General features: G+C 37.9%; 1 protein-coding gene across 3 annotated transcripts in view; it reads right to left on the reverse strand.

The window, feature by feature from the left end:
- CHN1 (chimerin 1) overlaps window positions 1-14,740 on the reverse strand; it is a 121,184-nt gene that overhangs the window by 37,176 nt on the left and 69,268 nt on the right. For all 3 annotated transcript variants that reach the window (XM_070731781.1, XM_070731782.1, XM_070731783.1), the window contains one exon: window positions 7,061-7,138. In XM_070731781.1, coding sequence (XP_070587882.1) covers window positions 7,061-7,138 — 78 coding nt within the window. The remainder of the gene's footprint in view (window positions 1-7,060; window positions 7,139-14,740) is intronic.

Below are 14,740 nucleotides of genomic sequence, written 5' to 3' on the forward strand. Positions count from 1 at the left end.
CAGGAGCCAATGCTGTCATAAAGTGGGGTTATATTCATGGCATAAGTTGTAGTGTAATACAGAGCATAAGTTGAGTGGGTGAGATTCCCCCCACTCAGCCAGCTCAAAACATGCCAAAATGGTGGAAAACAATCCATTTTCTTTCATGTTCTTCTGTGTTTAATAAAAAGCCAAGCTCCTACCAAACTCCTGGCTTTATTTCCTTCCATGAACCAGCACAGAAGCCTCTGTCTAAATCCCAATACATCATTCATGCTTTTGAAAACGGAGTGCTATCATTTCTCACATAAATATTTTTTAGAAATGTTTAAAGCAGAAATAGAACACGTGTAAGGGAATGTTTTGTGAAGAAGACATTGCTCCCATCTCATAAATGAGAAAAGAAAGATGAAAAATACTTCCCAAATGATTGGCAGAAACATTGATTTTTATTAAACAGAGGCTTGATTAGTAGTGTCAAAGAAGGTGCACGGGAAAAAATGAACAGACTATCAAAAATGAATTTTTCAGGGGATCTCAATCTAAAACCTGACGTTGAACTTGAAACAAGAGAGTTCTGTGTGCTTTAAAAGTTTTGGATATGACATCCAGAAACTTTTAAATTTCACAAGGCTGTTAAATTTAATAGAATGAGTAAAGCATTATATGTTTTGTTGACAGCAATAATGTAAACTGTATTTTTAAAAATAATATAGAAATGATATAAAGTCAACTTTTGGTATTTCTTCTTGCTTCCACTTTTTTGGGGGCGGGGGCGGGGGAGAGTGCAGTCCCTGGTATGCAGCTCAATGCACAAATACAGTTCTTGATTCAGAGAAAGGTTAAAACTGATTGTTTTAAAACTGCTTTAAAACAATCAATATTTGGCAGTACAGTGTTCCCTCGATTTTCGTGGGGGATGCGTTCTGAGACCACCTGCCAAAGTCGAATTTCCGCGAAGTAGAGATGCCGACGTAAATACACCATTTTTTACTATGGACAGTATCACCAGCCATCCCTTAACACTTTAAACCCCTAAATTACCATCTCCCATTCCCTTAACAACCATTTACTCACCATTATTACTGGTACTCACCATTGAATAGGACACTTAGTGATCCTGATATTTATAAACATAATTATTTATTAACAATAATTATTTTTTTTGTTATATACTGTATTTGCAAAAATTATTAGTTTTTGACGTATGACGCCATCAGGTGGGAAAAACCGTGGGATAGAAAAAAACCGTGAAGTATTTTTAATTAATATTTTTTTAAAAACCGTGGTATAGGCTATTCGCGAAGTTTGAACCCGCGAAAATCGAGGGAAGACTGTATAGTAAATAGGGCTGGGGAAAGCTCAGCAAGACTCTTCTGTGCTGCTTTTGCTTCTTTCAGGCAAGACTGAGCTAGCCTGCCTCTGAAGTTGCCCAGAATCGTGGCTAAACAACAATTGCTTGGTTCAGGAGACACTGAGGACATTATGCACCTGGCACCCTTTGCTGCTGCATGATTATCAGAAAAGAGAGTTGCAGACCTGAATGTCAAATAGTCAAAGTTTGTTTGCAACTCTAACTCATTCCTGGCCAGAAGCTGTTAATGACTTTCTTGTAGGTATTGAATGTGTCAGCAGGACTGGGAACAAGCGGCAATTGTATTTCACTGAAGTGACCAAGAAACTACTACAGGAAATAGAAGACAATAAGGAGTCCTTTTCCTGTCTTTTTAAGTGTTTTACAATGCAGTGTTGAAACTGTAATGTACAGCATAGCTGAGACACTTGAATTTGCTGGGTTTTTATTATGCTAATATTTTCAGGTGTATTTTTTAGCTACTCTTGAAAACAGTTTTTTTTTCTTAAAACAGGCAACAATATAGGTAGTCGTCATCTTACAACCACAATTGACCCAACATTTTTTGCTGCTGAATGAGACATTTGTTAAGTGAATTTTGCTCCATTTTACGACCTTTCTTGCCGCAGTTGTTCAGTAAATTGCTGCGGTTGTCAAATTAGTAACAGGGTTGTTAAGTGAATCAGTTTTCCCATTGACTTTGGTTGTCAGAAGGTTACAAAAGGTGATCACGTGACCCGGGGGACTGTACACAAAGGTCATAAAAGTGAGTCCCTCCCCAAGCATCTGAATTTTGATCACTTGGGACGCAGCAAAGGTCATAAGTATGAACCGAATTTTGATCATATGATCATGGGGATGCTGCAACGGACGTAGGTATGAAAAAAGGTCGCAAGCCACTGTTTTCACTGCTGTTTTAACTTCAAACGGTCACTAAATGAACTGTTGTTAAGTCGAACTGTTGTTCTTAATATGCAGCCTATACTACCTGTGTAGGCTGCAAATTATTTTAATCAAGAAAAAAAAATGGCAGTAAGTAGCAAAATATGTACCTACAGGATGCTGCAAAGTTCAATTTGAATAGAAACATAGAAACATAGAAACATAGAAGTCTGACGGCAGAAAAAGACCTCATGGTCCATCTAGTCTGTCCATCTAGAATGAGCTCGTCTATGATCCTCTAGCTAATCTGCGTAGGGGAAAAAAACTGTTGAAGATAAGACGCTGTGACATACCATATCATGTCCTTGAAGCAAGAGCTTTGCCTGCTTCAATGCAATCTTTCTATATTTTGTCACATGGGAAGCCATGTGCACGCAAAGGCAAGTGACTAGAAAGCATCAATTTACAAAGCTAGATTTACCAAGGAAAAATATGGATAAACACAGAGGTTTTAGCTAATTGGGGAGGGGGGAGTCTATTTCCACAGTTCTGACTATCTTGGAATAGAGGGAAAGCAGTGGAGAATATTTCTTTTGTGTTATACCTGAAAATAAAGCAATGAAGCGATAAATAGTGACATCTTGCCTTATAGTTACTTCCCCAGAAATAGGATTGTTTATACAGGCATAAGTATATGCATTAAAAAGTCTTTTAGGAATCCTTTTACAAAATTCATTTCATAAAGGGCTATAGAGAATTGTATCTGAGGATTCTACCTAGGAGTGCTTTAATTAACTAATTAATTGAAGAATTGAAACTGTAAGCGACCAAAATAAACCCTTGCAGATTAAAAGGTATAGATGCAAACAATTGCAGCTAATAAGCACCTTAAAAGTAATTCCAACTATCTGGCATTCAATTTACCCTTGTGAAAAATGATTAAAAAGAATCTGGACTAAATCAAGGACACCTTTAATGGTTTAGTCACTGAAAGATTGTCCCAATTGACAGAATCAGCTGAAGAGCTGGGGCCCAAAACAGACAGAAATAGCTAGCTAAAATCAGATGATGAACATTACTGAGTGAAAGAAAATGGAAATTAAATCACCACAGAGCAGGCTCCAGTGGGAGGGCCTGTCCCCCCCACCCCTTTTCACAGGGCCATTACACGTGGAACCTATTACAATGGTCTTGTGCTCTCATTCCAGAGAGTGATAATTACCATTTGCTCTATATTAACAATTGAGGCCAAAAAGATTGTTGAGTCCATTCCTATAAGTTAAGACAACAGGAGGGTATTCTGGGTGAGAAATGGCTCAAAAATGGTTTAAAAAATCAAAACCACCCTTCCTTTTAAGAACACATCTTGTGGGTTCATTTTGGGTAATCAAAAGAATGTGTGTGTATGTACCTGGACCTCCATTCCAGGGTTATCAATCCACTTCTCTGTGTTGCTCCAATGGTGTTGGTCCTGCAGAAACTCCTCTGTTTAGTTTCCTGATAAGCAAGGACCCTGATAATGCTGATGACAGGCCTGACTTATGGAAGAAACAATGGAGGAGGAATTGATACCATTTGAACAATGTTTGGGGGGACGTTAGCACTTTTGCACGTGTCTTTGCAAAGAACAGACTTTTAACTGACTGTGTCTTGCACATCCACTACTAGGCTTGTGAAAATCACACAATGAGGACCTCTCTGCTTTGCTGCTACCCTAGAAACGCATGCATGCACAGACATGCCCTGAAAGCCCTGGGAAGCCCACCAAGCGGTTAAGCCTCCAAGCACTTACAGCTGCTCCAGTCTTCACGGAAAGGATACAGAAACAGACTTTACTCATGAACAAAAGCCTGGCTGGATTGTTTGTCCAGGAAATACACACACAGTTATATAACAAATACCACATGCCAAGATCTTTATGGAGTCCTTTGCAGGGCTGTGATTTGATGCTTTCCAAGTATTTAAACATTACTCTACAATAACTCTCCGTGCCAGGGAGCCTAATTTAATATAAACAGTTTATACTAAAAGGCCAGATTTTAGAAAAGTGCATTGCTGCATTTAAATGAGTTTTGACCTGGTTTTATTCATTTAGGTTCCAATTCATCCTGCTACTTGCTTTTAATTTCTTGCCTTCTTTACCCCAGAGAAAAGTGCATTGCATTATTCCCAAGAGCACTGTAATAGAGTCCCCAAGCTTCACATCTTAGAGACTCACTCTTCACCATGAATGATCATAATTTGTACAGTTAACCTAGGGCAGTTTTTTTTAAATAATGCCTCCTATGTATCAGTGGAGTGATATTCTCTACTCCCTTGAAGATCTGCCAAAGGAAGCATTATTCAAACTGCCATTAAAAATAAATGGAGCAGATTATTTGGTTGCCAGGGAGATTTTTTTTTTTTAAAAAGCAGCAGTGTTTCTCTCTAATTTTAGCATTCATTTAAAACAAAACTTTTTGAAATACTATCAAGCAGCCTAGGAGACAAAAATAGCTTTCACAAACCTAATGCCTTTAATATACGATGGACTTCAGAAGTCTGGCTGGATATAGGAGGTATAAATCTAATACGTGTGAAGATTACCAGATTGGGCAAAATTGGGTTGTAAGAGGGAAAAACGTGACAAGTATTGAAGGTGATGATGCCACGTTTTTAGACTCTGTTTTCCATTCTTATAGTTTTCATAAATGTAACTGCATTAGGAGACTGCTTTGACAACTGTAGCATTAAACTAACAGGATTTTTGTTCAAAAATTGTATCAATTTGATCTTCATTGTACCCACTTTAATTTGGAAGCTAATGCTGATTGGATTTAACTGATTATAGGATGGTGGTGGTTTGAGGTGTGGGGAGAGTTTCATAGCAGAAAAGGCCACATTGGCATTAAATCTCTTGAACAGCACTGAAGAAATTCAAAGGGCATTAGTCCCAAATTGGATTTTGCAGTCAACCTTTTAGCTGAAACGGTAATACACTAACAACATCTGTAATTCTGTCAAGTTTTAAAGCACTTTATATTCAACATGAGATTACAAATTGTTAAAATAATCCTATAAACTAAAGCAATATTATTGTCTACATGTTACCAATTATGATTGGGGGATATCTAAGATAGCATGACTTTCCTAAGGCTACTGAGCCACTTCCTGATACAGCGAAAATCGAAACCAGGAAGCCCTCTAGACCAGGCTTGTCCAACCTTGGCAACTTTAAGGCTTGTGGACTTCAACTTCCAGAGTTCTCTAGCCAACAAGGCTGGCTAGAGAATTCTGGGAATTGAAATGTATAGGTTTTGGCAACGATTTATTCTCCAAGCTTACTGTTTAATTCCCAGACATTTCATTACTAGACTAGGTAACATCTTCAGTGGGTGAAGTGTCTTGTCGATTTCTTTCTCTGTTTATATAGGTGGTGTGGTCAGTAGGTCACACGACTGGTTGTTTGTGAGATGTGAAATTCAACTGCTGAGAGGTGGTTGGTTCTGTTGTTGACTGGTAGTTCGGATGGTCTGTTTTTTAACTGGTTCCTATCCTGGTTCTAATTTGATATGCTTGTGCCAAAATCTACAACAAACTACAAATATTCTCCACAGTTGCGAAGTCTACAGGTCTTAACGTTGTCAAGGTTGGACACTCCTGCTCTAGACATTAATACAAATGAGGCACTCTTCTCCATTTAAGTTCATTATGACACCAAACCTATATTGGCTAGGAATCTGTGACTTGTAGTCCCAGTACATCTGGAAGATGCCTGGTTGAGAAATACTGTCCACATGAATGTTGGGTCTGAAGCACATCACTAATTTGTAGATCTCTGTATCCTCAGGTACGTTTGTGTGTTTACTTATATATCTTGTTCTCTTTTGATAAATTAATGTTACATTATAGAAGGGGGAGTTCTTGTAAACATATTGAAAGGCCCATGGCTGGAACAGGAGTTGGACTTGCAAAATGGAGTGCTGAGCATTTTCAGAAAGAAGGAAGATAGAGATTTGATTTAAGTTAAGACGTTGGCTAAACTGTTACCTGCACCATTATGGTCAGCATTTTTTAGAACATTAGATTGCTGTAGTATTCCCTCTCCAGTGATAACTGATTGTTCTATTTATAATAACTTATGCAGGCTAAGCAGACACACATTCAATTAAGAATTAATTAGATGGGTACAACAAATGCTTACAACACACTAGCTTAATACAAACAGAAACACTAAAAAGCATAGTTTACTCAGAGATCTCTCCCTGATAATGGGGAAAACGTCAACTTTTCAAAAACAGAAGTAGAATAACAATAGACTACAGAAAAACTATGGTAAGTAAAAACCAAACAAGCAAAGCCTGTATTCAGAGGACAAAATGACTTTACCAGATTTAAGAGAATGGTTAACAATGTGCCATTTTAAATATTGATGATTCATTAATAGAGAGGAAAAAATAATTAGTAAGGAAGAAATGTACAGATTATATTTTTCAGTACTCAAAACTATTTTACAGAAATAAAGATAGTGAAATGGGCTAAATGTTTGATTAAGTATGGGGGGAAAATATAAAATCACTTACTGGGAATTCTGCCATAATATTTCCAAATTACTTGCATTTATAAGCACATGTATATGTTTATAGACTCTCTCACACATATATATAAAACAGAGCAATATATAATAGCTATAGCAAATCAAGGCTTGATACCTTTTACTTAACATTTTGTGTGCGGCATTAAATTTCGGATTTGAATATTTTTGTTCATAACACATAAGACAACACAGATACATGCAAATCCATTACATTTCTTAATAAGCTTTCAACGTACGTCTGTCTTAAATGATGCAGTTGAGCATCTTACCTTGAAACTGTGAACCTTCTCATATTTTGGAATGTGTTCGTTTTCTTTCAGAGTTGCTCTTCTGACAAGGGATGTCAGCTGCGAATAAGCAAAGAGTTTAAGAGGTTGCCAGATTGTCACAGATGACTTTTGCAAGCCTAGCCGCATTCCCAAGGCTGCTATCAATAAATCTCTTTGACGGCTCTCCTGTTTCAAGTTGTGAACAGCAACTCTATTAGCTTTTTGCCCTGACCAGGACTCTTTGGAGGGCATTTTAAAAGAGGCAGGAGAGAAGAATATCCCACACAGGGAGGGGGGGAAATACCACCACACAAAATCCTAACTCCCTTGGTACTTATTTCAAATAGAACTAAAGCAAAAGTAAAGCAGTATCACCCTCAAGTCAAATAGTAGAAAGTATTGCAATGCTGATGCTACAGCTTCTTTTCATTTGCAGTAGACTAAAAAAAAAAAAGGTTTCTAATTTAACTTGTAGGTCTGAATAGCAAGAGTCACTGTTAACAAAAGACAGCCCACAGTGTCTTCATCCATTTACAGATTCATGTAGTAATTGTCAAATAAGAAGGACTAGGCTCCCCTCTCTCCTATTCAACCATCCTGATAGTGAATTTGTATCAAAAGATGTTCTCATACTGCATATAATCAGTTTCCAGTTAATAGGTCCTTGCTAACCTCCGTCTAGCAAGGGGGTGGGGAGGGGGGAGGTGGGCTTTAGCAGGCAGCAATGTATCAGGATTGGTTAGATTAGGAGAATATGTAGCCAATGGAAAAGCAGCAGAAGAATTTAAGCAGCGTGCCACTCAACTCTCTCATTTCCCCCTCCCACATAAGGCTATCTTGCTCGCTCAAAAGAGAACGAACAAAAAAAATCATTAGGAAGATTATGAGAAATAAATGAGTCATACATCATTAGAAAATGGCATCTCTGCCATTTAAAGACTAAGGAGATTGCAGTACAGTTTTTTTCCTCAGGCATTAACACTAAAGACCTAGCTGAAAAGCTTTGCATGATATGGATGATTTAAATGAAATTTAATAGAAATATTCTTAGCTTATTCATAGCTTCACACATGAAGTCATCTCCTCTGCTTTGTTTACAGTATACCCATTCTGTGATATTCACAGCCCTTTCTTGCACTTCACTTAGTCCTTTTGTTACATATATATAAAATAACTTCACTGTGGTTTTCCTAGCCATTATATAATGATTCTTAATACATTTAAAGGAATGGGAAAGAAGGAATCCGACATTACTTGCTATATATTTAGCCAAAATAAATATATATAAACAACTCTGGACTCAAATTCCCCAGATCTGTCAATAGGTTCCCAGGTGCTCAAAGGGAGCGCTATATATATTTCCAAAAAGCTGAAAAAGAAATGGTAATAGCATGATACTTTATTTTGCAAGCAGGCAAAATAAATTAAAATAGCCTACAAATGGGATGATAATATATTCATAAAGTGTTATAGAAGCTTTAACACACAGAGACCCAAAAGATCAGCTGGGCAAACAGAAATGAGATCTTTTTCTTACAACATGGTCACTGAATGAAAAAAAAAACCCCGTTGTGTTTTTCAAAGCTTTGTCTTGCCAATAAGATTCTCATGTGAAGAATTTGATCATGGTCAGAAACTTCTAATCGTGCAGAGTTAATCTGCTTTTGTCAGATGATACTTTTTTCTCATTGTTAAGACAGTCGCTCCGAGACTACAAAATAGAAAACTTACACAAATCTTTGTACTTGTGCACACATGCAAACACAAAACGCACCCAATCTACATCACGTTTAGAGTACCTATCTCTAAATTCATCCTTGTCCCCAAGAATAATTGCAGATGGAAATCTAAGGCTTTAATTCTTCATCTATATCCAAGAATATATGGCTAGGCATTCCTAGACCATTTACAACTAATTTGCTATAGTATGTAAAGCACAGCAGAGTGAACCAATTTTTAAAAATGAGCAATACAGATACTCCTAGCCGTAATTAAGCATGGAATTATAGATGGAAGTTGTGTCGGTCATTAAACCTTCACCATGTGACCATGCTTGATTTGATGACATTTTTATGGCATCCATTAAGTGAACTTTGCATTAAGCAAGTCTGTTTCCCCCAAATAGGTTGGGGTTTTTTTGCTGGAAACTGGAATTAAATACTAGCTTCCAACAAAAATAGGTCCAAATCAGAGTCATATGACTATGGGATACTGCAAACATCTGTAAATGCAGGACAGATCAAAATGTGATCACATGAACACAAGGGGTATGTGGTCACTGAATCATAGAAATCAAGTCATAATGGCTCTCTCCATGGTAACCTCAAAATGTTTGAAAGGTCTGTATGATTTAATAACTGTGAAATCTCCAATTCGTTCTGCAGCAAAGTTTCTCCTTTATTTTTACATGATAGTGAGAATAATTCACACCTCCTCCATAATGGAAGGGACACTATCTCTTTTCAGATGGTATTTGTTATCTAACTTTTTAAAAGCATTAAAAGCCACAGAATTTTATTTTTTAAAAAATTGAAGCCTTGATTAATCAAGTGCAAATATTATAAACCTGAATGTATTTGTATAAATAAACTATTTGGGAATTATATTTCAGCTCAGTGCAGCTGGCAAATTAGGTAGAAGCATGTGCACAGAGCATATTTGTGGACCACATGTAATACAGATAGAATATCATGGTTAGAATAGAATAGCAGAATTGGAAGAGATCTTGGAGGTCTTCTGGTCCAACCCCTTGCTTAGGCAGGAAACCCAATACCATTTCAGACAAATGGTTATCCAATTTTGTGTTGAGTCTGCAGACACTGTCCCTTAACCTCCACTCATTGTTCAAAATGTCTATATGCACACATTCTAAGGTCTGAGCAATCTGAATGTCTAGTATAGATATGCTTTTTCTGTAAGACGTAAAACTCATCTGTCATATGTGGTAAAAATAGAGATTGGCTGTAATAATAATTTCTCCATCACATTCATACTTCTATTTAGCTCTATACATGGTTTTATAAATTTGTCCTGATTTTTCAGGATAATAAACTATTTTCTCATTTGATAAGTAGGAACTAGCAAATAATTAGTGAGATATTTATGAAATTGGGCTGTGTGTTTTAAATTATTAAAATGTCTTAAGCAACTTTGTGAAATATTTTGTTAGATTTCTTTATTCCCATGGCAAAAACTATGTTTATATTTTGCTTGTGTCCCCCCTCTGTTTGTTTAAATATTATCATTGCCTGTCCCCCGTCCCCCCCCTGCTTGTTTAAATATGATCATCTTCAATTATATTTCATCTTATTGGTAGAAAATGTTTCTTGAATTTTGAAAATTAAATCTAGAGAATGCTAAAAAAAAAGAAAAGAACTCAACAATGCTTAGTAAGGAAATGCTGGTTTTTGATCAATCTAGGAAAAATTAGTCCAAAGCTGACAACAATTTGCTCAACTTTCTCACGAGAAACATACAGGTTTTGAATGGAATTTTTCTAAGATCAAGCAACTTGCTGTTATCAAGACTAGTGTATTACATAATAGCAAAATCAGCTGCTATGAAATGGCATCTGAGCCTATTGAATCTACAGGACAAATGGTAATTGATGAAAGTCATACTCTTCCCTTCTTTTAATTAGTAGGGGCTCTCTTTTCAAATTTGGTTCCACCCTGAAGTTGAATATGCCATGATAGGCTCAATCTCATCAGGGATGGGTTCCACTTATTCCACTATCTTCCCGGCCAGTTCGCATTGTGTACATTTCATGCACGCATGCTTCGCTTGGGCGCGCCCCCCCAATACATTCCGCAAAAGAGCCTCTGTGCATGCAGTCTTTCAGCTTGCACAGAGGATTCTTTGCCAGCTACGATGACCAGAAAACTGGTTTAGGGATGCGGACAGCTAGCCATTGCTGCCGGTTCAGTGAGTGGATGGAAATTTCCGCCACCGCTATGTGAGAACCGGTCTGAACTGGCAGATTCGCCACTGAATCTCATGCTGCTAAGTAGATCATGAGAAAATCAAGTTAGAAGCCAGAATGATGTCTTGGTGAAAAAGTGTGAAATCTTTGCCCAACATTTAAAATGACTGTGTCTGCTTCATGGGGATACTTTTCCTTTCCAGATACATTTTTCAAACTATTTGCCCTTCAGCCAATATTAGGTTCTTAGTAGTTACTCCCAAGATGATCATCTCTATTTATAAAGTCTCTTGAAATCTGCTTCAAAAGAAATGAGATTATAGAAGATATCTGAGGGTAAGCCACAAGGTGTGAACAAGGCTTGGAAATAATTCAGAAATAATTTGACTTTATAGCAAAAAAGCCATAAGCAAAAAACGTGGTTATAGGATGGATGGATGGATGCATACATACAAGAGATACAGAGAGAATCTCTCTGTCCCTCCCTGCCTTCCTCGCTCTATTTCCCCTTCTCTCTTTGTGTGTGTGTGTGTGTGTGTGTGTATGTATGTATGATGTATGTATATATGTGTGTACTATAATTTCAGAAATTGAAGATGATATGAGATGGGAGAGGTTTTTGGACTTCAGAAATAGAAATGCAGCAATTAGTATTTTATGCATGTATGCCTAGAGCAGTAATTCAATCTAGACTCAGTGCAATTCTGAAAAATTAATATTTCATTCAGATTGAAAATGTTCCTTATTACACCTGTATAACATGGCAATTTTAACGCAACCATCTTGAATGCTCAGAAATCAACAAAGCCACCATAATGTCCACCTAAGTGAACTGCTACAAATTAAACATTGGAATTGGGTTTATTATTAAAAATGCCATGAAATTTAATAAATCTAACATCATCCTTTCCTGTGAAGATGCTTCACTCATATCAAATTTTTGTAGTGTTTTTCAAAAGCATATAAATGACCTCAACTAGGATTATATTTGTATTGTAATTAAAATGGTTTAGGTAAATTATCTGTTTTGTTCTTGAATATTTATATTTACTCAGTCAATTTATCATTTCCTAGTGAGTAGCTGGTCTTCCCCAAATAAATGCATTTATGCTAGAATTTCAAGGGAACCAGGTGAGAGCCCATGTAACATGTCCATAGGCTCTTAAATACCCTTACCTAATAGAGGACTGAAAACATTTGGCTCTTACGGATGTCTGATAGGTAATTGATGGATCAAACCAGCAACAAAGATGATTAGGGGACTGGAGGCTAAAACATATGAAGAACAGTTGAAGCAACTTGATATCTCTAATTTCATTAAAAGAAGGACTAGGGGAGACATGACCGCAGTGTTCCAATATCTCAGGGGTTGCCACAAAGAAGAGGGAGTCAACCTATTCTTCAAAGCACTTGAGGGTAGAACAAGAAGCAATGGGTGGAAAATAATCAAAGAGAGAAGCAACTTAGAACTAAGGAGAAATTTCCTGACAGTTATAACAATTAACCAGTGGAACAGCCTGCCACCAGAAGTTGTCAATGCTCCAACACTGGAAGTTTTAAAGAAAATGTTGGATAACCATTTGCGAGCGCAATTTAGCGTTCTGGCTTGTAGCCCACCACTGGCGGTGCTACAAAAAGAGTATTAACAAGAATTGAATTCAGCTTTTCCTACTCCAGCACCCTGGTTCTATTTGAAAGCTCTATGATTTTGTAACAGATCAGATTTGGACAACTGCTTCTCATCCCATCCAACTCTATTCTGGCTTTAGTCCTGAAAACAAGTGATATCAGGACGGTATTGGCAGCTGAGTATTTTTTTTCCTTCTTAAGTGGCAGTATCCTTTTTGTCCTTATTTCTCTGAATAAGAACCAGCCAGATTAAACTCTACATGAATCCAGATCCAAGGCTGACTTTTCCTAGGACTCAGCACTATGCTAAACACACTCACACACCTGATCAGACCATCTCGCCCCCTCCCCATACAAAAGCCCCTTGTCTGATGAAACAGATTTTCTCTTGAAGCAGCTGACAAACAGCGCAAGGCTGATTAGACTGCAAGGTGCTGCAGAGCTGGGATGTAAGTAGCTTCAAAGATAAGGGTGCCTTGTAATTAGCTAACAGGGCTGGGCAGAGCTTTGACGGGAGTCTTCACTTCAGCAAAGCTTTGACTGAGACATCCCTTTGAAGCACCTGGCAAAGCAACATGCCTCCTGCTTCTAAAGACTGAAGGAAAGATATTATGTGGCTTTGTTTTTGTGATATTTGGATGCTAGAACTGCTAGTCAGAAGAAGGCCCCCTTGCCGGAACCGCTAGTCAAAAGAAGGCCCCTCCCAAGTTATGCCTTGTTATCAAGGAGCAATAATTTTAGGGCCAAAGTAGACAAGTGTTGAGAGAATGTAGAAAACTTGCGGAAAGAAGCAAACCTGCTTTAAAACATATTTTAAAAGTCAATATGCTAGCCAAGTATCTCCCTCACCAGTTAGATGTCTAAACCATCAAAGATATATAGCGGTAGTAGTAGAACAAAAGAAAAAGGGCAAGATCTCTACAACAAGGAGGACCTGCAACAGCTTCCTTCAAACAGCATACTTGAATGTTTCCAAAGCATTGGCTTTGTTCCTGGAAGTACGGGAGAAATAAGTAAGACTCTCTCTGTCTGTCCCTATCTCCCTCCTCCTTCCCACCCAATTCACTCTCTGTGCTCTCTCTCTGTGTTTGTGTGTGTGTGTGTGTGTCAGACAAATCATCTCAATTATGCACACTGTATCAGCACCACCTCTGAAGCGCAAAATTCCTTGTGAAAGCAAATTTTGGCCACCTCCAGAGATCTGCTAGCTAAGCCTTTTATGTTAAAACAAAAAGCTGATTAATTACACCTGCATGATTCTGAAGAATCATCTTCCCAATTATGAAGGTATCTAGATATCCATCCCATAAGAGCTTTTTCCTGGTCCATGTTGTAAGACAGGGGTGTCAAACTCGTGGCATCACATTGTCATGTGACGTACTGAGACCTTTGCTAACCTGAGGATAGGTGTGGCCAGCATGTGACACATGGGCTGCGAGTTTGATACCCCTGATGTAAGCCGCTTCTTTTGGGTGCTACTCTGATCCTCTTCCCTTTTTAGTAAAGTGGCCAAAATGCTTCATTTTCTCTCATTTTTTCATTGTTTAACCTTAGTTCTGGTTAACACTTTTTATTCTGTATGCTGTACAGTGTTATCTCTACTTACAAACTTAATTCATTCTGTAACCACGTTCTTAAGTAGAAAAGTTTGTAAGAAGAAGCAATTTTTCCCATAGGAATCAATGTAAAAGCAAATAAGGCGTGTGATTGGGGAAACCACAGGGAGGGTGGAGGCCTTGTTTACTCCCAGGAGATTCCTAGAGAGGCCCCAAAGAGGTTTCTCCCCGCCTTTTCTGATCCTGTTTCCTCCCAGGAGATTCCTAGAGAGGCCCCACAGTGGCTTCTCCCTGCCTTTTCCGGTTACAGTTTCGGAGGCTCGGGTTTGTAAGTGGAAAATGGTTCTTGAGAAGAGGCAAAAAAATCTTGAACACCCAGTTCTTATCTAGAAAGGTTTGTAAGTAGAGATCTTTGTAGGTAGAGGTACCACTCTAGTTTAAATACAGAGGGCAACCTCTTGGTGTTTCATTGAATCACAAGCAGAATGAAAAGAAAGAAGTGCTGAACTGACTTAATCTTGTGTTTGGCCTGGAAAGTGGTCACTACTTGTCAAGCAGGTTGCTTAACTTATT

This window comes from Erythrolamprus reginae, chromosome 1, assembly GCF_031021105.1.
Source record: "Erythrolamprus reginae isolate rEryReg1 chromosome 1, rEryReg1.hap1, whole genome shotgun sequence".
Lineage (NCBI taxonomy): Eukaryota > Metazoa > Chordata > Lepidosauria > Squamata > Dipsadidae > Erythrolamprus > Erythrolamprus reginae.